The sequence below is a fragment of the Epargyreus clarus genome, unplaced genomic scaffold (assembly GCF_041222505.1).
Source record: "Epargyreus clarus isolate Ecla_fem2 unplaced genomic scaffold, WU_Ecla_fem_2.2 ptg000019l, whole genome shotgun sequence".
Classification (NCBI taxonomy): domain Eukaryota; kingdom Metazoa; phylum Arthropoda; class Insecta; order Lepidoptera; family Hesperiidae; genus Epargyreus; species Epargyreus clarus.
In genome coordinates, this window is record NW_027332227.1 from 3,156,151 (window position 1) to 3,181,595 (window position 25,445).

The 25,445-nt window shown below is 37.1% G+C and overlaps 1 protein-coding gene across 3 annotated transcripts; it reads left to right on the forward strand.

Moving 5' to 3' along the window:
- The first annotated feature begins 2,002 nt into the window (after positions 1 to 2,002).
- Positions 2,003 to 24,635, forward strand: LOC140750160 (terpene synthase-like). Of its 3 annotated transcripts, none has more exons than XR_012103175.1 (10): positions 2,003 to 2,470; positions 3,675 to 3,826; positions 17,932 to 18,083; positions 18,634 to 18,781; positions 19,470 to 19,590; positions 20,242 to 20,381; positions 20,689 to 20,724; positions 20,972 to 21,074; positions 21,401 to 21,506; positions 21,882 to 24,635. XR_012103175.1 is itself a non-coding variant. In XM_073083550.1 (10 exons), the coding sequence occupies exons 2-10, from the start codon at positions 3,683 to 3,685 to the stop codon at positions 21,957 to 21,959; spliced, it is 1,050 nt and encodes a 349-aa protein (XP_072939651.1). In that variant the 5' UTR covers positions 2,006 to 2,470; positions 3,675 to 3,682; the 3' UTR covers positions 21,960 to 24,635. The 3 variants fall into 3 exon arrangements, 2 of the variants coding, with proteins under 2 accessions (XP_072939651.1, XP_072939652.1); XM_073083550.1 differs by having other exon boundaries at positions 2,006 to 2,470; positions 21,379 to 21,506; XM_073083551.1 differs by lacking the exons at positions 2,003 to 2,470; positions 3,675 to 3,826 and adding an exon at positions 16,269 to 16,497 and having other exon boundaries at positions 21,379 to 21,506.
- The last annotated feature ends 810 nt before the right edge of the window (positions 24,636 to 25,445 follow it).

Consider the following 25,445-nt stretch of genomic DNA (forward strand, 5'->3'; position numbering starts at 1 on the left):
TGTCACAGAGTTCACGACAAAAACGTAACATAAGTTGGGTACGAATTACGTATTTTTCCTTTAACTCGTTATTTTTGAAGGGAACAAAGTACTTATTGGTAAAACGATTGTTGTAACGGAGGCAGTTACACTGATGCTTTATGTTTCGATAAGAATATTTAATTACTTTTTTATTTTTACAGATATAATCTGCGGAAGCGATACGACCGTTAAAATATCTGATCGTATTTTAATGTAATGTAATATATTTTGCTAGCTTTGAAAAAATTAAGGTAGGAATTTAAATCGCGAACCCCTGAAGAGATCGAAATTTTTCGTAATATAAATTGCTTAGGCGTCTCAGCAAAACTTTGTACAAACTTACAACCTCTTATGAATATGCCGTGATACGAATATTAGGAGTTTCCTTCAAAGCTAAAAAAAGTAATAGCTTATTATTTTAATGTTTCTGGTTTTTAGTTCTAGCATGATCATAGAAATATAATGAGAATATAATGAGTAGGTCATTATAGTTATTACTTATGAGCAAAAATTTAAATACATTAAAATGCTTTATCTTAAATATATATAACTCAAAGGTGACTGACTGACATAGTCATCTATCAACGCACAGCCCAAACCACTGGACGGATCGGGCTGAAATTTGGCATGCAGGTAGATGTTATAACGTAGGCATCCGCTAAGAAAGGATTTTGATCAATTCTTCTCAAGGATTCTACCCCCAAGGGGAAAAATATGGAATGAAAATATTACTTCGTAACGCGAGCGAAGCTGCGGGCAAAAGCTCGTTTTTTAATATAACGCTATAATTAATAATTATAAAATTATAATATTTTAATTAAAACATAAGGATGAGCCGTCGTAAAACGTCTTACAGTTAAACATATATTAAGTATTGATTACGTAAATAACGGAATCTTATTACCATTCTTATTTATTAAGTAAACGTTATATATTTTTCTTGAACTGTGTGGAATTTTTGCGCTAAGAAAAAATACAATAGATTACGATTGTTGTGAAAGCAAGACGCGGAATGAAAGGAACAATGTAATTATCATTCTTGTAACAGATACTGCAGTAATAAACCTTGCAAAATGGCAGTTTGCTTGTTGTCAGTTCGTTCGTTAAGATTAATTATCTGACTGCAATTTCGTTATCTATTTCGTTATTTTAATGTTGCAGACTTCATTTCTCTCGGCCATTACTGGACTTTTATAAACACGAACAAATCTTGCTTCAAATTTCAGGATAGATTACGATGTTACGGATTTAATCAAAAAATAAAGAGCTTGGCGCTCGCCTGGTGCGTACGACGGTATGCGACCACACATACCGCCGTCCTTTCCGGGGCCACTGGCTGGGCGGTTCGAGCTCCCACTCTTGCCGCCCGCAACCTCGGAAGCCCCCTTTTAGTCGCCTCTTACGACAGGCAGGGGATACCGTAGCCCTATTTTGGTCCCGAAACTACAGGGACGATCGGAGAGATACTGGCACACCTATTTCCAGCGTAAACCGGAAGTAGTTTTACCATTATTAACCATACAGGACCTACTAAGTAGTTTTACCATTTTTAAAAAATATTAAAAAAAATATATTTATTTCTAGAGATAATTGTATAATTATTAAATGATTATTTATACCTAGATAAGTAATGCTTAATCACAAAAAATCACAAAGAAATCTTTTTCTACGGTATAATACATTATGATTTTAAACTAAACGTGTGATTTCATAATGTGGATTGGATTATATATTTTTTACAATTTATTTTATATTTCCTTCTGTTGACATTGTACATGATGCATCTTACATTTGATAGAAAGCCAGATATTTTGAAGCAAAGAACACACAACTCGCATTTAAGGGGATGCATATGAATGCTGAAGAAGCACGGTAGTGATGCATACACTAGAGCTGTGTTGAACAAACTAGAATATACTCGTACATATGGGGTTATTATTTTAAGTATTTCATAATAGATATACGCTACAAAACTTATAATACACCAGTAAGGCGATTACCGCAACTCGTCAATAGATGGCGCTTCTAAATCACACTATCGAAATTTTCTCAACATCAACACAGTAGAAATATGAAACAGTATGGAAACGCCCTACAAAGCGTTCGAAACGGCACACTCACACAAATATGTGCATCGACGAAGCCCCTAAGCGGTTTTCGCAGTGCTGCAGTGTGTCGCAGCGAGTGTCGCATTAAAACGGGTGGTCACGTTGCTATTTATTCGCTATTTATTTCGGCAATCTTTTTAAAAATGACACAAGCGTATTACGTGATATACGACTGTTTGAATTCGACTTCATAAAAACCGGTGTTATCATTTCTTATTTATTTTTTATTTTTATTATGAAATGATTATTGCTTTTATTTTTATTTATTTGTATACTTCCACCAAAACTTGTAAAAGGTTACGCCGCAATTAATAATAAATTAAAGATCTACAAAAATCAAAGTAAGTTGTATCACAAGTTGTATCAATTTTACACAGTTTTCCGTATTTTACAGGTAAAATAATAATAATTATCGTATTTTGCTGGGATTAACCGACGCCGTTAGATTACCTACTTATATTATCTATTTGTAAACTGCGTAGTTTTTGCAATTCGATTGATTGCAACATAATAGCAGAGTAAATGCTAAAATAGAAATAAACAACACTATTGTTAATAAAGAATATAGTGAAAACCTTATTCTTCAATGGAGTGTAGTAATTATTTTATCAACTAGGATTAGTTTCCATACTGTTCCATATTTGTACTGTGACATCATGCATAATTATATAGATACAACCTCCGAAGTGAGACTGTCGAAGCACGGCCGCTACTCGGCGAAAACGCGCATTCCAGCGGGAAATCATTGCTACATTATCATACTGACATACACCTAGTTTCTCATAAGCGTAGTACTCCCAATTAAGGGCTAGACCTAGCTGTTCTTTTATTACTCCAATATTTTTTAAATGATTGCCCCGTAGTGAAATAGCTCGAAATCCAATGATTATATTGTCAGACTGATAGAATGGGCGGCAATCTAATATTGACAAACCTCATGTACGACCTTAGTTTCTGGACACTCGACCTTAATGCACTGTTGTTATTCATGGAACTAATTTGTATGCAACTCTTGTTACCTTCATATTATGAGGAAAACGATAAGGAAGAAGCTTAAGGAAATTAATGACATAGAAATGTAATAAAAATATACTTAGGTTATAAATCTATTCAAATTATTTTAATATCAGTATTATTTTAATTAATTATTTTGTGTTATTTTCTTGATGTTTTATTTTTATAATATTAGTTTCTTATTTATATTATCACTGGCAGGTAATGAGTTTGCATTAAACAGAAAGAAAACAAACGGTCTTGACCACAGTCCTATAGGGTACAATAATAATACAGGTCTGTGATCTTGACATTGGAGTTGTAATTTGCGCGGGAATAATAAAAAATGTCAATTGAATCAAGAAATAGTTTTATTCTTTTACAACCTCAAATAAGACTAAGTTTATGCTGCCCATTGGCCACTTCTCATCAGGTGGATGCACGTTGCGACTTCTATATTATAACCATAGATTATAAAACGAAAATAATAATTAGGCATTACCATTGCACTTTATGCCTTAAATAAATGTCGTTTTAAATGTGATTTTGCAGAGTAGACGATGTCCAAGACAGCACCGACTACCGGTACGGTGTGCCAGCTGCCCATCGCATGTCCAGCGTGGGTGGGGCTGACCATCAACGCAGCCACGATTGCCACGGCTGTGCAAACAGTAAGAAAAGTATTACAATTGAACCAACCATTGGTAAGTATTTCAAATATAAATTACTGTATGAACCCGCTTTGACACTAGATAATTAAAATTAGTTGAAACTAGATAATTAAAATTAAAACAATAATCCGACTAATGAAAAATGTATCTTACACATCACGACGAATCCATGAATCCATAGAAATATCGTTTGTTAAAATCTGTCAAGCCGTTATCGCTGCAGGGTGCCAAAGAATGAGATGAATGAGGTACCTACCTACATTCCCTTCCTGAGTCTGTTAGAAAAGTAAACTATACTTGTACGGCCCGGCTCTAAAGCCAGACAAAAACTGTAGGTTTGCGAGCACGACCACGCGTTCCAAACAAAACATAGTGGACTGTCCTCCTCCCAGCAAATAAGTAGATAAAACCACCAACCTTGCGTTCAAAGTCAATCTGCGGGCTCGAGTAATCACAAGGGTGATGCGCATGGCGCTGTCCCGGGGTCAAGGAAGTAAGCACTTCACAATACACACCCGGTAACACGACTACAGTCCACGTGGAAAACAGTAGCGAGGGGACACGTACAGAACATCTGTACGTTCTCGCCGAGCGCAAGACGACGACTGATCGCACGAAGCGGCATTGACAACTCTGATGGATATTTACATCTACCCACATAAAGTTGACAAGGATTGAACAATACTTTTACAAAATAATAACTTAACGGACCTGCAAAGGGAAGTTATCTATTCGTGCTGCGTGTTGTACTGCGTGAACAAATATCCTACAATTTTAATAAATTTAATAAAATAATCAGTGATCACAGTGTAATCATTCAAAAATGTGATCTTTCATTTTCCAGGCGTTAGACATATATTTGGATGGGTTGTTAGAACTTCTTCGCGGCCAAGGAATTGACCTATATTGGCGTGATTATCTTATAAGTCCCACTGAAGACGGACATATTGATATGCTTAAGCAAAGTAGGTATTAAACTTAGTTATATAACGTCTTATTAAAAACAAATCTACTTACCCGTGATTATCGCAGCGATATTTTTTATTCTATATTGTTTCTTATTCAATAAAAAATTAATTGCTTATCGACACGCGTAAAAGTACGACCTTTGGGGTAATTAATGAAGTTTTATAAAAAAGACTTCGTGTATCAAGTATCAACTATCAATATAGGTAGGTACGTGTAAAAAGTGAAACTAATACAAAACAAAAAATATTAAAATATATTGATATATCGTTATAGATGTAAATGAGCGACAGTGAACATTTACCCTCAGGTGGACTTCAATAAAAAAATGAAATAACATTTACAGAAGCTGGGTCTTTCTTCGTGATGGCAGTGCAACTGCTGCAACTTTTCAGTAACAGTAAGAGAGCTTACACCGAGCTAGCGATGCGTATCGGAGTATACTACCCAATAGTGGATGATTACTATAACTTGTTTGATCCAGAGGTAAAAATCACTCACTATATTCCTGTAGCTGTCGTTTGGGGCAAGGGATTCAATATAGGAGATAGGCCAGGTTTTGGCCTATCAGGCCAAAATCCTTATCCTTACTAATATTATAAATCCAAAAGTAACTCTGTCTGTCTGTCTGTCTGTCTGGTTGTCTCTTCTTCACGCCTAAACCACTGAACCGATTTTAATGAAATTTTATACAAAGATAGTCTACGACCCTAGAAAGGACATAGGATCGTTTTTATCCCGGAAATCCCACGGGGACTAGGGATGGCGCTCTAAGACCGATTAATCGGAGAATCGATCTTTTGGACCCAAGACATCGATTACCTATTACCTAGTTTTTGCCCGCGGCTTCGCCCGCGTTTAAAAGAAAATAATACAACATACTAACATACATAAAACTGAAAATTCGCACATTCAACTTTGCTAAAGATCATCACTTGATCAAATGTACCTATGGTTTACGACTCAATCCTTACTAATATCGATTAAAAGTCTATATATTACAAAAGTGTAAGTGCTATGTTTATTACAGACACGATGTATTGCGTTTGTCGGGTTTACACAAATACCACTACTACTAATACTTCTAGTAGTAGCCACTTACTATTAGGTGGACTACTTTTGTTGTTTGCTACTCCTATTTTATAAAAAAAATAATCATTCTAAAAATAACTAAAAATACTCTACTCGGCACGACCCTGAAAATGAATCTGATGATATCAGAATTAAAACATAAGTTTGTCAATACGTGCTACTTTCATAAACTCGGGCAAGGTATGCATTGTCTGCTACTAGCAACTTAAAATATTATATTAATTTTATTATTACAGGCGTTAATGAGACTGACTGAGAACAATATACAGAAGGTACGTTATTTTTCTTGGAAGAGATATGATTTGAGCACCTTGCAATCCATCTGATGGTATCTGAACACTGCCGTACATGGACATCTGTAATATAGACTGACTGACTTGAAGCCAATAACTGATACGTTGCACACTGCAGAATCTTGGTTCTCAATTAGGTTTATATGTGAGTCTGTCGGCTTCCACACTTCCACTGGAACGCAGAACTGGTTTACGCTGGAAATAGGTGTGCCAGTACCTCTCCGATCGTCCCTGTAGTTCCGGGACTAGAATAGGGCTACGGTATCCCCTGCCTGTCGTAGGAGGCAACTAAAAGGGGGCTTCCGGGGTTGCGGGCGGCAAGAGTGGGAGCTCGAACCGCCCGGACAGCAACCCCGGGATGGACGACGGTATGTGTGGTCGCATACCGTCGTACACACCAGATCGTGTGGCGAGCGTCAAGCTCGCCTGGGCAGAGCCCGACGGGGCAACGCGCTAAGAGGACTCCGGTTGCGTTCCTTTGGAGATCCCGGAGCCCTCTACGCAGCGCAGAGGACGGCCACCGGGGGGGTTTTAGCGCGGTAAAAATCCCACATAACCCGGCGTCGCTCCCACGTTGTCGGGTACCTTTTGAAGGTTTCCCCCTCGATAACAAAAAAAAAAAACAGTACCTTTCCGATCGAAAGCAATCTTGGCCAAGTTGGTGGTACACCAACCTTCGCATTATAAGCACTTGTTCCCAACATTAGGACTGTAAATTGATCTCTTATTCGCATTATTAATGTTTTAATTTCCACTTGTTCCATAACATGTACATTTACAATGTTGTAGATGGTTGTAGGGATCGAGTGCCAATTTCTGTAGTGACATAACGGAGTGTAAATTCACTCTGCCCTTCATTCACGCGCTGCAGTATCCTGACGTCGCTAATAACATTTGTGGTATCCTTCTCTTGGAGCAGACATAAACAATTCCTACATACTATATTCTGAAAATATTTTAATAAATGTGTATGTATTTTAACAAATAAATTAATATGGCACATCCTACGTACGTCAAATGTCCGGATACTTGTGATGTCGATCTCTTTTTTGTATATACTAAACAATGACGTCAGAAATTTCAAAACTGAATGTATACCGGAAATATCTCACATTATTACACATTTACCTATATTACTAATTAGTGTAATTTGTGTGACGTTTTCATTTCTTTTTTATAATATGGGAGTAGTAGACGAGCATGCAGTCCACATGAAGGTAAGAGGCTACTGCCGGCCATGGACATCTGTAAACCACCCCAGATAAGATTAAATATTCCTACCTGAGGTCGGCCACAGGTGCTCCGCCACCCCTGAGGACAAAGCTGGAACGCCTCGGAAAAGTATGTCTCACTTACCACACCCTTCAAACCAGAACACAGCAGCGCTTAACACTGCTGTTATGTGGCAGAAATAGGTGAGGCAGTGGTACCGCCGGAGGTGAACCACAAAAGGTCTACCACCTACAGAACTTCATAGTTTTCATACTTTTGATATCACAAATAAACACTTCCTTAAACATACAGATATCTTGAAACAACGAACTAACGATCCAAAGTTGAAAAGAGAGTGCATATCGATGTTGAAGAAGCACGGCAGCGATGCATACACTAGAACTGTGTTGAGCGAACTAGAAGCAGATATACACATAGATATATAGATACTGAATAAGAAACCTCATGTTACTTTAATATTTTTCGACAGTTATTTTATCGAATGGTAGTCATGTATCAATAATAAACTTAAATATCAGAAAAGTACTATCCAACAGAGTAGGGTCCTCGGTAATCTCACCGGGGAGCAATAGCTATTTAAGAGAACGTTTTGTCCAGCAAAGGACCTTCCAAAAGCCAAAAAATCATTATAAACTAAATTATAACATTTTAAAATATTTTCAGATTAACCGATTGGGCGGAAATCCAACACTGACAAGGCTCATGAGCGACCTCAGTTTCCGAGGACATGATCACAAATTATAAGATACAAATAAAGAATGCAAAAAAATGTATCAGTATTCATTTATATCTATCTATCTTCAGCCCACATTAGTCCACTGCTGGACATAGGCCTCTCCCAAGGCACGCCACTGAGCCCGATCTTCGGCTCTCCTTATCCAGCTAGTTCCCGCCGCCCGGCGCAGATCGTCGCGCCACCTTGCAGGAGGGCGTCCCACACTACGTGTGCCTAGACGCGGTCTCCACTCCAAGAGCCGTCTACTCCAGCGATTGTCGGCTCTTCGACAGATGTGGCCAGCCCATTGCCACTTCAACTTGCTAGCCTTTAGAGCTATGTCGGTGACTTTGGTCCTCATCCGAATTTCTTCGTTGCGGATCTTATCTCTCAGAGATACACCGAGCATAGCTCTCTCCATAGCACGTTGAGCGACTTTCAACTTATGGACTAGCCCTACTGTAAGTGTCCACGTCTCGACTCCGTAGGTCATCACTGGTAGGACGCACTGATCAAAGACCTTGGTCTTCAGGCTTTGCGGTATGGGCGACGAGAAGATGTGACGAAGCTTCCCGAAAGCTGCCCAACCTAACTGGATCCTCCTATCGGCTTCCTTCTCAAAGTTGTTTTTACCCAGCTGGATGATCTGGCCTAGGTAAACGTATTCATGCACAACTTCGAGAGTCATACGTTCAACGGTAACCGGGCTAGGAATGACATGAGTGTTGAACATAACCTTCGTTTTGTCCAAGTTCATTCCAAGCCCTACCCGTCGGGAGGCTCCATTCAGGCTGTTCAGCATTTCCTGCAGCTTCTGCAGCGATTCGGCAAAGCACAGGTGCGAAATGTAATCTCCGTCTAACCGTATGCCCCGTCCTTTCCAGTCCAATAACTTGAAGACATCCTCCAATGCAGCCGTGAACAGTTTCGGGGACAAGATAACCCCCTGTCTCACGCCTCTGCTCAATTGGATGGGTCTTGTTTGGACGTTCTGGATTTGGACGGACATAGTTGCGGTGTTGTACAAACATCTCAGCACATCGATGTATCGCCAGTCGACCTGACATCGCTGCAGAGATTCCATAACAGCCCAGGTTTCGATAGAGTCAAACGCTTTTTCATAGTCCACAAACGCCAAACACAGGGGCTGATTGTATTCCGCAGTCTTCTGTATAATCTGCCTCACTGTGTGGTTGTGGTCTATGGTAGCAAAGTCTCTACGAAACCCGGCCTGCTCTGGTGGCTGGAATTCGTCAAGTCTTCGTGCGAGTCGATTCGTAATAACCCTCGAGAACAACTTGTAGGCATGGCTCAGGAGCGAAATGGGTCGAAAGTTTTTTAGCATCGTCTTGTCCCCCTTTTTGTGGAACAAAACTACGATGCTCCTGTTCCAAGCCCTTGGAGTTCTCCCTGTTTGTAGGACGGAGTTGAACATCCTAACTAGCTGTTCAAGGACTGGTTTCCCTCCAGCCTTTAACAGTTCAGAGGTAATGCCGTCCTCACCAGGGGCCTTTCCATTTTTAAGTTGTCCGAGGGCTAGTACGATCTCCCCAAGACTGACTTCAGGAAGCTCGTCGGTGTAGTGGCGTGTTAAGGTGGCTCTAGGATCCGTGAGGTTCTGGTCGTGGAGCACGTGAGGCATATAGCTGGCCATAGAAGTCTTCTACTTCAGCGAGAATTTCGGGCTTAGAAGTGACGGTTCTACCATCCTTGGTCTTTAACTTCGTCAGTCCTTCCAAGGTGATGTGCGAAAACTTTAGACCCCTGGTGTCGCTCAATTGCCTCTTTTATAGCTTCAGCATTTGAGCGCCGAAGGTCCCTGCGTATAGATTTCCGCACATCCCTTGTAAGGCGTTGGAGTTCTGACGGTGTGGCATTTATTTGCTCTCGTCTTCGCTTCATGAGCTCCAGAGTCTCGTCTGAAAACTTGGACTTCCTGTCCCTATGCCTCGTTCGACAGTACCTATTGCCCTCGTCTCTGATGATCTTCGCCACCCTTTCGAAATCCTCGTCTATGTCTGCAGTGGGTTCCAGGGCGTCGAAACGGTTTTTCAGCTCCAACTGAAATTTATTGGAGCTCATTTCAGTTTGTAGAAAAGTTGGTCGGAGCGCAGATTTCACCATATGACTTCTTTCAAGCTTAATATTGATACTTAGAGAGCCTCGTACAAGTCGGTGGTCACTGCCGGTATTAAACCTATTGACCACTGAGACGTCTCTAAATATGTGCTTACAGTCCGATATGATGAAGTCTATCTCGTTTTTGGACCTACCATCAGGGCTTTTCCAGGTCCATTTCCTTTGTGGTTTTTTCTTGAAGAAGGAGTTCATCAAGAACAACCCCTCGCTCTCAAGGAAATTGACCAGCATTTGTCCCCTGTGGTTTCTTCTGCCAAAACCGTGGTCACCAATTGACGATTCGACGCCAGTCTGTAAACCCACTTTAGCGTTGAAGTCCCCCATGACAATGTTGTAATGAGCCTTTGTGGTGCTATGCAAGGCTCTTGCTATATCTTCATACACTTTTTCAACTTCTTCATCCAAATGTGTTGAAGTAGGAGCGTACACCTGAATGACCTTAAGAGAGTACCTTTTCGTCAACTTCAGTATAAGGTACGCAACTCGTGTCGACACACTGGATACTTCTATAACATTTTCAGTGAGAACCTTATTGACGAGGAATCCGACTCCGCCCTGGGAGAGGCGATCGCCTTCTCGGAAGTAGAGGAGATGGCCTGATTTTAAGGTTATTCTGTCCTCCCCCTGTCTTCGGACCTTGCATAGCCCTAAAATCTGCCAATTCACTCTCTCCAACTCTACCTCGAGTTCAGCAATGCTTTCGTCAAGCCTCAAACTTCGTCCATTGTACGTCGCCAGGGTCAGTTTTTTGAGGTAGCCTACCGTAGCCCGGGGATTCTTCGCACCCCCTGCCCCACCGATACCATGACCGCTACCGTAGCCTGGCCTGGTGGAGCGGCCGGGAACTAGGGGCCCTTTATGTGTCGCGCAATCCATTTGGGAGGTTTTGCCCTAATCGCCACACTGGGCAAGCGGGTTGGCGATCGCAGACACTAGACCTTTCTACCATCTGCCGCTGCTGCCCGTCATTGGCACTGTCATTTGATGTCCAGTGTAAATGTGATGGTTATTCCGCCATCATTTCGGTCGTCATTTGCTTCGTTCGTTGTTCAGCAGGGTGTACCGCGTGCAGGTGAGGTTGACTTTTGAGACTTGAGATGTTATGTCCCCTTACACCCCAGTATTCATTTAAAAATTATTAAGTATTAAAATATGTAAACTTATTAAACTGTAATTATGCGAATAATTTTAATGAATGTATCTACTATAAAAATGTCTAAACATGAAAACTGCGATAAGATTAACGTATTTTATAGACGTTAACTTAATATTTTTGTCCTGTTGTAGTAACTTGTAGTAACTGCAATTCATTAGAATACTATTTTTTTTTTTGTAATATAAGAGTAGCTGACGAGCATACAGTCCACCTGATGGTGAATGGCTACTGCCGCCCATGGACATCTGTAATCAACCCCAGATAGGATTAGATATTCCTACCTGAGGTCGGCCACAGATGCGTCGCTACCCCTGAGGACTAAGCTGGAACGTCTCGGAAAAGTCTGTCTCCCTTACCACACCCTTCAAACCGGAACACAGCAGCGCCTAACACTGCTGTTATTAGGTAGAAATAGGTGTGGCGGTGGTGCCGCCGGAGTCGAACCACAAAGGGTTCTAATTTTTGTTACCTATATGCTTTGGGGATAAGGATGCAAAAGGGAGATTTAAAGAGACAAAAAATTGTTAAGGTTACGTTGAACTTATCGCAGGGGCGTAGCTACCGCCGTATCTGCCGTATCAATTATACGGGGCCCCCGGGCCACGGGGGCCCCCAAAGTGTGTAAGGGAAAAGAAATAAAAACTTCCTAATTTATTTTATTTTACAAATGACAAAATTCTATAAAGCAATTACTTTTTATCCCACCTTAAGCGTGCGTTCAAAAGTTGGCAACACTCTACATCGTTATGGCGGGCTGCGGGACTTCCCCGTTTTACTTACTTCATCTGCAACTCAGCGGGGAATCCCTCAATAATAAAATCGATATCGCGATGTACGTGTACGTACATACTCTACATTGGATGTTAAACCACGAAGTGCAGTGCAGTGTTTATTTACGCGTTTTATGTAATTGTGCATTACATTGTAATTCAGTACAAACAATATTGTTCTTCTGGTTTAACAATATTAGTAGCGATTTGTAAAAGAAATGAGTGAAAGGAAAAGAGATTATCCCAGCGGTGCTGAGAAAAGAAAAAGTAAACGGAAAAGGGAAGAGGTTATAAAAAAAGTGCCCAAAATTTCTTCATTTTTTCAGAGACAAGATACTGTGAGTGATTTAGATTGGAAAGGTAAGTACTACTCAACCCATTTATTCGGGGTCCGTAGTGATAAACAAGGAAATCTTTTAATTTCGGTCTGTCAATCTGTCCGTCACAAAAAGTGGTCTCCCCCCCCCTCGATTTTCACAACTACTGGTCCAAAAATCTAAAAAAGATGTTGGAGACTCCTTACTAATTAAATTTTTACATGAAATTGGTTTGGCAAAAATCTTAAAACGGATAAGGTTTAAAAATAAATGTCAAATTGTAAAATTAGTTCTTCGAAAAACCGAAGTACTTACTAATTTACACAAGTACTATTTTACACGACGCTAATGTGGATCTGCGTGGTTAGATACGCGTGGTTGGTTTATTATTTACCTGTAGCGAAGGGTGAATTTTGTTTTTAGGGTTCCGTGCCTCGAAACAAAAATAAAAACCAAAACTCTAACTTATCTATAGGATCAATTTGTTTTGTTGTTTGTCTATCAGTCTGTATCGTATCGTAAATTGCGTGTTGAGAACTTCAGATGTGCAGACTCGCTTTCGGGTTGTTCTCGTTTTGTATGGCCACTACACTACGCGCTGCGTTCAAATAGCACGCAGGTGTAATGTAACGCACGGACGGGCTGCAGGTGATTTTGTATCTACTAATACGAGCACAATCCGCGTAGAGTCTGTGTGCGTCTGAACTGAACACTCTCTAACTGTGACCCTTAGTAAAGTTATTTATTTATATATAACTCTTTTTAGTTTAGTATCAAAGCATTTGTATTTATTTTTTAACGAATACTCGTTTATTTTTAGATTCTTCTGAAGCACGTTCTTCGTCAAATATCCATTTGGAAATAGAAGAAAGCCAAGCACATACTTCATCTGATGTCCATCCAGAAGTTGAAGAACACCAAGTGAACGATTCTGATATATTTGAAGATTATAATATAATTTCATCAGATAGAGGAAATTTTGGTGACAATTTATCTGAATGCGAACGAAAAATAATTTTTAAATTGGGTCCATTTAAACCACAAGGACCATTTCCAAAAGATTCAGAAAGTAACCGACCTTTTTCGGCCTATTATTATTCATATTTCAATCAGGCAGGCATAAAACTTGTAAGACCATGGTTATGTTATTCTAACGTTTTAAACAAACCGTACTGTCACTTCTGTTGGTTATTAGCAGATCGTCAAAACAAATCGTACTCCTCTGCTTGGGTTAACGGTGTTTCGGTTAGAAGCAATTTTACGCAAACTATATTTGACCATGAAAAGTCACAGCAGCATATGAATGCCTCACTCTGTTATAATAATTGGTTGCAAGGAAATACCATCGATACTCTATTGCAAAGTGAAATCAATAGTAAAATTACATTCTGGAGAGATGTACTGCATCGTATAATTAATGTTATAATTACTTTAGCATCTTGTAATCTATCTTTGAGAGGGCATGATTCTGATTCTGGAAATTTTATGGCAATTTTACGTTTGCTATCTAACTATGATGCAACTTTAAAAGAACTTCTTCTAAAACCGAAAGGCGAAATAAATTATTTAAGCCCTACGATTCAAAACGAAATTATTAGTTTGCTGGGTACCACCGTTAGGAACAATATTATCTCAGAAATTAAAAAAGCTCCATTTCTGACAATAATTCTGGATACAACACAAGACTTGTCAAAAATTGACCAGCTTTCTGTAGTTTTTCGATATATCTCGGTTACAGAAAATGATGATAATGTGCCTAAAGAAATAAAAATCTGTGAGTCCTTTTTAGGATTTATAGCAGTAACCGATTGCAGTGCTGCAGGTCTGAAAACTGACATTTTAAATTTGACTACAGAATATGGAATTGATTTGACTAAATGTAGAGGACAGGGTTACGATGGAGCAAATGTTATGTCGGGTGTTTATGGAGGATTACAAACCCTAATAAAAGAGCATGCTCCAAATGCCGATTATGTTCATTGTGCTGCGCACGCTTTAAACTTAGTTTTAAACGATGCTGCGAGACACGTTCGTGAAGTATCGACTTTTTTCGATAATTTAGAAAAAATCTATACTTTTTTTGGCAATAGTATAAAACGCTGGGCTATGCTAAGTGACGATCCATCTGAAAAATATTTGATTACCCTTAAAAAGTATGTCCAACCAGATGGTCTTCTAGGAACGACGCTTTATTAGCGGTAAAGAAAAATTTTTTACTAATCATGAAAACTTTGTACCAACTAAATTTAATTTCAAATAAAAAAGATGAACGTGAAGAATGTAAAAATATAATTAATATTTTAGAGAGTTATGATTTCTTAGTGCTCGTTACATTTTTTTCTTCACTATTTGAAATTATTAATCCTATTTCTAAAGCTCTACAGCATGAAAATAATGACTTACAGAAATCTAGTATTTTATTAAGTAATCTTTTAAATAGACTGTGCCAATTAAGAAATCAGATTTCATTTAATAGTTTGCTAAATGAGTCCAAAGATTTAGCAAAAGAGTGGGGGGTAACAACTGTTTTTAAAAACAGTAGGCGAAAGATAACGAAGCGTTTTTTTGATGAGTTATCACAAGATGAGAGAATTTCCGACCCGGAATCCTATTTCAAAGTCAATGTATACTATTGCTGTTTAGATATATTAATTTCTCAAACTAAAGAAAGATTTCAGAGCCTTTGCGACCTGAGTAGTATGTTCGAAATATTACAACCGGAGAAACTCCTATCTTCTTCAAACGAAGAGATATTAATCGCTTCCGGAAAACTGTCGGTTAAATACAGTAAAGACATCTCAGTTAATCTTTGTGACCAATTAAAGGCTCTAAAAACATGCTTAAAATCTGAAATTCAAAAAATTTATTCCATTAAAGAACTCATTGAATTATTGCTAGTAAAATTCAATAGTCTTGCATCTAGTTTTCCCGAGGTAATCACAGCATGCTTTTTATTCTTGACCCTTCCAGTTACAACCGCAACTGCTGAAAGAAGTTTTTCAAAATTAAAACTGATAAAAAATTACTTAAGAACTTCGATGGGACAAGAACGGCTGTCAGACCTCTCACTATTGTCCATAGAGGTAGAAACTTTAGAAAAACTAAAATCATCATCAGCCATAAATGATTTGATAAATCAGTTTGCTGAAAAAAAGGCAAGGAGAATGAATATTTAAAATTTGATTTTTATTTGTAAAATGGTTAAATTATGTTATGATAAATAAATATTTCTTTTCACAATATTTTTTTTCTTTTGTGAAAAATCTTTACCCCCAAACAATATAAGGGCCCCCAAACAATTTTTTATACGGGGTCCCGCCAATGCACGCTACGCCACTGACTTATCGTATGTACCTAACTACTTATTTTCATATAGTAATACATTTTATAATATAATAATCTACATATTAATACGTGTAGCAAAATATTCCGAGTCTTCTTTACGTATATAGTGCACACGGAGGAGTATGAGATTTGATCATTGCATATGTAGGTACCTATTATTTAGGCCATTTCATATAGAGAAGTGCAGAAAGCCAAAATTTATATCTATATAACATGTGTTACAAATCGCTAAATATATTATCACCGTTTAAAAATCAAGTCAATCAATCAGTCAAGTTATGAAATAAAATGGCGACAGAACAACATTACGATGAAATATCTAGAGGGCAGCACATTTAGGGGGCAAAAATAGCATTTTTGTTTATCATATTGTTAGACTTCATTTTAACGCGGTTAAAACCGCGGGGCACAGCTAGTATAGAATATAGTAATACATAAGTAAAATGTAAGACGTACCTACAGGTACATGTTTGCTGCCAATGCGCTCGTGTTTCGCTCATTGTTCTAAGTTCCGTAGTGGGCGTGTAACGTAGGTTTCATAGATTTTAAATATTATTGATCGCAAGAAACTTATTCGAAATGTATAAATTTAATAAAAAATATTTAATAAATCAAGTGAAAAACTTAAGTATTATAAATAAACCTGTAGCTAAACTCAACAGAGTACAACAAGATGAGGTAAATATTTATTTATATAATTATATCGTATGCTTATGTTGTGTATCTTTACGTTCTCATACAACAAACGATACCTTTGTAAAATAGACGTGAATGTTGAAAAGTGGTAGGGGTAGATGCTAGGTGTGCAAGAACTTAGTTTATTTTTATTTGTAGTAATTCTAATATCGAAAAGCTAAATTACTACGCGACTAAACGCGTTGTCTACTCATAAGGGAATTTGTCCCTGTAGTCCGGGACTAGAATAGGGCTACGGTATCCCCTGCCTGTCGTAAGAGGCGACCAAAAGGGCGCTTCCGGGGTTGCGGGCGGCAAGAGTGGGAGGTCGAACCGTCCAGTAAGCAACCCCGGGAAGGACGGCGGTATGTGTGGTCGCATACCGTCGTGAACACCAGATGAGGAGCGAAAATGCTTTCTCAGGGCAGAGCCCGATCGGGGCATCGTGCTTGGAGGACTCCGGTAGCGTTCCGTCGGAGATCCCGGAGTTCTCCAACAAGCGTTGAGGACGGCCACTGGAGGGGTTTCAGTGTGGTAAAAATCCCACATAACCCGGCGTCGCTCCCACGTCGTCGGGTACCTTTTGACTTAGGCGACTAGGCGCTTAAGTCGTACCGAAGGTACTTTTTGGAATAACGTGAAAAGTACTATTTAAATAAAATATTTTTATTTTGTTTTAAATTCTATATGATGTTTTAATAACTAAAGATTAAATTTACGTACAATATTTTGCTAAATTTAAATTACCCCAAATATTACAGCATTTTTCCCTAGTTATGTATAGTTACTTAGCCGGATCATTATGTTGTTGCCCTTATACTCTGCGTGTCACCCTTGTGTAATTAAAGTTCAAAAGGACGTATACGAATACATCAGTACCCTTGATGTCGTTATTAATTGCATAATGTGTCGCGTCTTGATTAAAATTAATTGTGCTTATGAAGATTTCGCATCAGGTATGGGTAAGTAAGACTGAGGGCTCACGGATCGTTTTTCTTCCGTTTCCATATGCGGACATCGCGGTGCACATTTTTTAAAACTAAGGATATTTATTCCGCATCCGCGGATTTATATTTATTTGTTTTTAAATATCCACCTGCATCAAATTTTCAAAAATTGATCAAAAACTTTGTTGTTTATTCAGTATAATGTAACAAGCTGGCCACAATTGCTACGCCACCTGCTAGCTAGGCATTGCGTCTTGTCTTCTTCCTATATTGGTGTTAGCTATCAAACATTTTGACCTAATTCTCATTGTACGACAAAAGAGGTACCTATCTACTTTCATCCATGGTAGACGGTAGTGTATTATTCAATCAAATCAAATCATTTTTTTAATTCAAAATATATTCTTTACAGAGCACTTTTTTTAAGTTATAATAACTTTTATTTACAAAAGAAAAGATTAAATTATTATTTAAATGTGTATCTTTGTAGAAAATAATGAAACCATACGAACACATACACCACGTGCCAAGTAAGCACCACAAGAGCCTGTGTCTAGCCTTCAATCACTGGCTGAATGTTCCCAAGGACAAGGTGGATGCTATCGGAGATATCTTGCAAACATTTCATACAGCAACTTTATTGTAAGTTCCATAAATGATAATTAAATATTATAATGACTTGCTAGCACGGAACAATAAAAACTATTATTGTTCCGTGCTTGACCCCTAAGGCAAGGGAATAAAGTAGTATTTTGAATACTATGTGAAAAGAAAATGAAATAAGAATTTGAAAGAAATGACTGAAAACAATTTATAATTAATTAATACGTTACATTAATAAATAATGAATACGTTTTGAAGTAATAAGGAAAATAGTTTTCATTAATAGTAATTTTTCTTTCAAAACGTTTAAGTAGGTAATGCAATGTAGTTCAAGTAGGTAATACAAGTATCTTCAATTCATCTTTTACATATCTGGCCGGAGATTGAACCAGATATCCATTGTGTGTGAGACCGATATAGTGACCACTCCGCCACGCGGGTCTTCCGTGTTTTTCGCACCATATTTTTATGCCATGTTATTAAGCAGCTCCAGGATACATTTTCCAACCGATAATAGATCGTTCACCGTATGTTGTCTATGGAACAGTTTTGAACAAGCACTACGTGAATTTAGAATATAAATTTGCAGAATAGACGATGTACAGGATGACAGTGACTTCCGTTATGGATTGCCAGCCGCCCATCGCGTGTTCAGCGTGGGACTTACCATCAACGCAGCTATTACTGTCATGGCTCACACAACCGTCACAAAAGTGATGGAACTGGATCATCCAATGGTATGAATTGCAGATTTCGCTAAAAACTCGCTCAAGATGATTGTCAGGGAAACTATAGAAACTAAGTTACTTAAATGGACAAGGAAAAAAATTAAGAGTGACTTTACCATTGGCATATTATGCGTTATGTGGAGCAGATTCAATTTGCAGCTTTAGTAGGTTGGCAAAAAGGATTTTTTACAGGTAATATAAAACTTAGCAATACGCAAAAAGGAGATATTTGTATACGTGGAAATATACCGATATTTAATTGCACTTACAATCGAATAAAAAGAAAAAATAAATAAAAAAAATTACTGCACCCTTAAAATTGCCGCACTCCGTCCCCCACGCACTATGACTTCATACTGTACCTACTCTTACTAACATAGTATATTAAAATAACCTAGGGGTCAAAAATTACCTCAATTGCTTCGAGAAAAGAATGGTACGGCCGTGCCGCTTTTTTTGTATTTTTAGCTCGACTTGGCGCAGGCACTGCCTTGCCTTGCCGTGCCTTCAGATTATGCTTAAATTATTTGTATAAATACTTATCCATTGTTCCTTTTATACCTACTCGTACCTATGTACGTTACAAATGCCATCTTAAATATGAAATTGTCTTCTATGAGAAATAAAGATCTTTAAATCTAAATATCAATGTAAATTATTCATTCATTCATACAAAAAAACCGTGCTTCCTTTCCAGGCCTTACGCGTATATCTGGATAGATTTTTTGAAACTCTTCGCGGTCAAGGAATCGATTTGTATTGGACTGACAATTTTATATGCCCCACTGAAGAAGAACATATCGATATGCTTAAACAAAGTAGGTATTAAGCACATATAATTTTTAGTCTAACTATTAATTTGTGTCTTTCTAAGGAAAATGTAACAAGGCTATATTTGTATTAAAGTAGCTACCACCTTCTACTTTAACCACCTTACCTTACCACATTCTACCAGAAGCACCCTTTGTGGTTCTACTCCAGGGGCACCAACGCCACACCTACTTCTGTCTCATAACATCAGTGTTAACCGCTGTTGTGTTCTAGTTTAAAGGGTAACAAGGGTAAGGGAGACACACTTTTGCGAAACATTCCAGCTTAGACCTCGAGGGAAGCATCTGTGGCCGACCTCAGGAAGGAATATCTAATCCTATCTGGGGTTGATTAAAAAAAACTCCGCGATACCTTTACCCGTTAAATAATAGCAGCGTTAAGCTCTGCAAGTTTAATGGGATCAAACATGCAAGGTTATAAAAGGATAAAGAAACAATAAAGGAAATACTTATTTATTGGCGTGGTCCAGGTCTACAAGACATACCAACTTACAACAAGAGGAAACAACGCATCTGTGGCCTACTTCAGGGTCTACATATTATGCTCATGGACATAACATGTTATATGTAATAAGCCCCACCAATTTATGGTGAATCAATAATTGGTTAAGATGTAAATTTTTCAAATAACATTTACAGAAGCTGGGTCTTTCTTCGTGATGGCAGTGCAACTGCTGCAGCTTTTCAGTAACAGTAAGAGAGATTACACCGAGCTTGCGATGCGTATCGGAGTATACTACCCAATAGTGGATGATTACTATAATTTGTTTCATCCAGAGGTAAAAAGCACTCACTCTATTTCTGTAGATGCTGTAGTTGGGAACATTTAGATATACGAGTACATATACGACGCATTTCGTATAAGATCAAAACACGACGTCGCAACGTATCACGATTATGAAAATGATTTGTTATGTTGATGATATAAGAATTGATATCATCAAAACACCAAAATCATTTTAAAACTTAAGATATGTCAATATTGTCAATATGTCATGGTTCTGGCAAGCGATGTGCGCATTGTTTGACATCATATGTATATTTATATTAACTACTTAAAATGTTATATTAATTTTATTGTTACAGGCGTTAATGAGACTGACTGAGAACAATATACAGCAGGTAACATTTTTTTCAGAGAGAGAAGATTATGTGATATGACATTGATAATCTAGTAACCATACTGACCATACTGCTCTAAAACATGTCAATTAGTAAAAGCTTCAGCAATCTTGGCCAAGTTGGTGTATCTCTTCGCATTATAAGCACTTGTACCCAGCATTAGGACTGTAAATCTATCTCTCTGTAGACTCTAAGTAATGTTTTAATTGCGACTTGCTCCATAGCATGTACATTTTCAATTTTCTAGAGATCGAGTGCCGACAATTTCTGTAGTGACATATCGGAATGTAAATTCACTCTGCCCTTCATTCACGCGCTGCAGTATCCAGACGTCGCTGATAAAATTTGTGGTATCCTTTTCTTGGAGTAGACATAAACAATTCTTACATACCATTTTCTGAAAAAAAAAGTTAATTAATAAATATGTCATATATTTTAAAACTAACTGAATAAATATAATAGATCTAAAGTACGTCAAATGTCAGTGGGATACTTGTAATGTCGATCCCTTTTCGTATCAACTAAATAATGACGTCAGAAATTTTTAACCTAATGTAGAGGGAAATATCTGAAATTACACATTTATATTATGAATTACAGTAATATGTTCAACAATTTCATAGTTTTGTTATAAATATTTCCTTAAACAATCAGATATTTTGAAACAACGAACTAGTGACCCAAAGTTGAAAAGAGAGTGCATATCGATGTTGAAGAAGCACGGTAGTGATGCATACACCAGAGCTGTGTTGAGCGAACTAGAAACAGATATACACATGGAGGTAAGTATATGGGAAAAACCGTATTATTTTAATTGTTTCGACAATTATTCCCTTTCTGAAATCTGACTTAGAACTGGGAGACTTTGGCCCGACTCCAGGATTTAATGCACATTGAGTGCAATATTTGTCGTGACGGAACCACCACACCAGGGGCTGTACTCCGTTTATTACATTATCGAATGAAACTCGTATTATTCTTCATGTATTTAATAAATAACTAATTTCTCAGAAAAGTATACCCAAAAGAATAAGGCCCTATCTCACCGGAACGCCGTTGTCTACGGCTATTTTAGAGAGCGCTCTTTCCAACAGAGGACCTTCAAAAAGCCAATCATTAATTAAGAGATTAATTATAATATTCTTTAATATTTTCAGATAAATCGATTGGGCGGAAATCCCATGCTGACAAGGCTCATGAGCGACCTCAGTTTCCGGGGACATAATCACAAATAATAAGATGAATGTAAAAAATGCCTAAACATGAAAACTTCGATGAAATTAACGTGTTTTACGGATATTATAATAACTTATTTTTTTGTCGTTTACCTTCTCGTATTGTTGTTTGTAACTGCAATTAATTAATACGCAAATTCTTGTTAGCTTGATGTTTTGAGGTAAAAGGTGGAAATGGGTGATTTAAAGTTAAAGTAACTTATATTTACTATGAAATCACTTAAGAATACGAATTCTGTTGAACATGATGGAATAAGTACAAAAAATATGTATTATATACTAATATATTAAAACTTTCAGTTATCAAACCTTTGTACAATAAATGTAGTTTAAAAAAACTAAAGTACAGGCTTTTATAGAAATCAAACTAAAAAATATATCGGGGAAAACACGCTTAGGAGAACAAAAGGACACGTCAAATCGTCAAAGGGCAATCAAAAACGTTTTAGTTTCGACAGTTTCGCATTGGAGATGTGACCGGGTCCGTGTCTCACGGTAAACTACCCTCAATCTCGAATACGACTGTCCACATGGCGGTCCTTTTTTAAATAAAAGTGACGTCACGGCGTCTACCTGAGGTACAGATAATAAAATTAGCAATCTTATCAAACGTCTATATCGATATCCACGACAAATATAACATAAACTTAGAAAAAATTTAATGAAAAATTGGATTAACAACAAAAAAGATATATTTAATTGTAAAAAAAGCGTGGGGTGCACACTCTCGGTAGTTATAAATATTTTATTGACAGACATGAGCAGAAGGACCAACACTTTGATATTTTCAAAAGCACCCCACGCTTTTTTACAATTAAATATATCTTTTTTTGTTGTTAATACATTTTTTTATTAATTTTTTTCTAAGTTTATTCTATATTTTTAAGTTTGATTTATATAAAAGCGTGTACTTTCGTTTTTATAACTATTAAGTTAAGTTTCTTATAAAAACGAGTTCTTTAGTTTCTTTAATTATTATTTATTGCTTTATTTATACTGCTGTTCACATTAAGCATCCACAAACCGTCATAATTATAAGGATGTACGTTGATCTCTTTCTAATGAAAAACGGAGTTACTCACTGACAAACATACAAGTGAAGCTAATATAAAGCATGTAAAAAGAATGATCTGCGAGACATAGCCAATTATAGACCGATTGCTTTTATACCAGTTTTACTAAAAAAAAATGAAAAGGTTATAACTTAAGCGATTATAAGTCTATGCACTAAGTAACAACATAATTAGACACGAACAGTTTGGTTTTCTGAAACAAAGGTATACTACTTTAGCTGGATTCAACCAGGTAAAAGAAATCTCACAAGGACTAAATGATAAAGCTCACGTTGCGTCTATATTCCTAGATATGACTAGGACTTTTGATTTCGTTCAGGATGATTTACTAATTAATAAACTAGAACAGTACGGAATACGTGGCCAACCATTAGAATTGATAAAAAAGTACCTCTTCAATATACGGAGAAAAGTCACTAAAGGCAAAAAATACACATATAAATCAATATACAATATAAATTTGGTGTACCACAGGGAAGCATATTAGGACCTTTTTTATTCTTATTATACATAAATGATTTACCAAATGTTACTAAATACAAATCAATCCTTTATGCCGACGATATAGCTAACTATACTTAATAGTTAAGTGTGATAGCCCAGAAACACTAGAGAAAGAAGTACATAGAACATTGAATGATGTGTTAGCATGGTTGGAGGCGAATAACTTGCAAATAAATATCGCTAAAACAAAAAATGTACAGTTTAACTCGGGGCGACATTAAAGATTTCCTCCACTGAATATAATATTTAACCATCAAAAAATAGACACAGTCTCGAACATTATATATCTACGCTTTGTAATTGATATGAATTTTAATTGGAAAGATCATATTCAATCATTGTGTAATAAACTTTCTAGATTCGTATACCTTTGCCATCAGGCGCATACGTTTAACAGTGTCGCAGAGAACAGCTCTTTGCGCTTATTACGGATATGTGTCATCGGTGTTATCTTATGGTCTTTGTTGAGGGGTAATTCTGTCGATGCGATTAAAGCTTTTAAAATTCAAAAGAAAGCAATAAGAGCGATTTGTGGCGTAGGACCGCTGGACACTTGTCGGCCATTATTTAAACAGCTCAAAGTACTACCACTACCCGGTATGTATATTAAAGCAGTGTGTATATTTGTAGAAGAGCATCCAGAATATATTCGTTTAGACTCTGAGATTGCATCTCAGAGATTAAGCCGCAATGTAAATAAACATAAATGATATATACCTTGCTGTCGATTACAGATGCTCAAAAGTAATGCACATCATTCCCATGACCATTTAAAAGATCTGCCTATAACTATTTTTAAAAAACGTTTCAATAAATGGCTTCTTCGTAATAAATTTTACAGCCTAAAAGATTTTATTGACATTTTATGAATGTATTATTATTATATTAATTAACTGCATGACAAATAATGTTTGACATTTATATGTAAATAATAATTATTATGTGTATAATCTGACAATTTATTACTTAATATTATGAATAATCTTGGAAATAATTTTGTCATACCCGACTGTATATTTGCACGACTTAACGTCAAAATATTATACATTATCTTAAGACCGATTGTAACTTATTTAGCAAATAAAAATTATGATTATGATTACGTTTTTATTTTTACATAATAATACATTTCCTGTCCACATATTAATACGTGTAGCGAAAAATTATAAACCCTCTTTATGAAGTTGAGCGCATGATGGAGAGTGAGATTTGGCCCATAGGTGCTTATTATACAAGACATTTTATATACAGAAGGAGTGCGCAAAGCTAAAATATGTATCTATATCATGTGTTACAAATCACTACATATTTTGATACCGTTAAAAAAATTGAAATTACCCACGACATTGCGTTAGCCAAGTTTCGGAATAAAAGTGCGACAGAACAATATTACAAAGTTTTCTTTGAATTAATATCAAACACTTCAATTAATAGAATAACTATTAAAATTAAGTATTGCGAACCATGTGGGAGTGATGTGACCATACTGGTTTGACTAGTTAGTAAACAGTTCCGGGTGCAATGATTATCTTTTTCTCCTTAATAATATTCGTCACTAAAATTATACTTGAAATGCATAGCCTTATTCGTAATAAGGTCGGTCGGAGCTTCGTAAAAACCGCATTCAAAAACGTTTTGTGTTTCTCGAAATAAGGGAAGTTTAACTTGAGATTTTTTCATATGTAGTAGCGAAAAAAAGTAGCGTAAAAAAAAACAATCGATTAAATCGACAATCGATGGAATCAACAACAAGCGATTGTCGATTTATTCGTAGTAACAAAAAACAATCGAATAACAATCGACATTCGAATAACAATCGACGTTCGAATAAAAATCGTCGTTTGAATAACAATCGACGTTCGAATAACAATCGACGTACGAATAACAATCGACGGCCGAATATAAATTA

What these genes read in the sequence shown, in the direction of transcription:
- LOC140750160 (XM_073083550.1), top strand. Translation starts at nt 3,683, where the DNA reads ATGTCCAAGACAGCACCGACTACCGGTACGGTGTGCCAGCTGCCCATC. An exon ending in TGGAACTGGATCATCCAATG is followed by an intron (nt 18,782 to 19,469) that starts GTATGAATTGCA and finishes CTTCCTTTCCAG; the next exon opens with GCCTTACGCGTATATCTGGA. An exon ending in TATCGATATGCTTAAACAAA is followed by an intron (nt 19,591 to 20,241) that starts GTAGGTATTAAG and finishes TAACATTTACAG; the next exon opens with AAGCTGGGTCTTTCTTCGTG.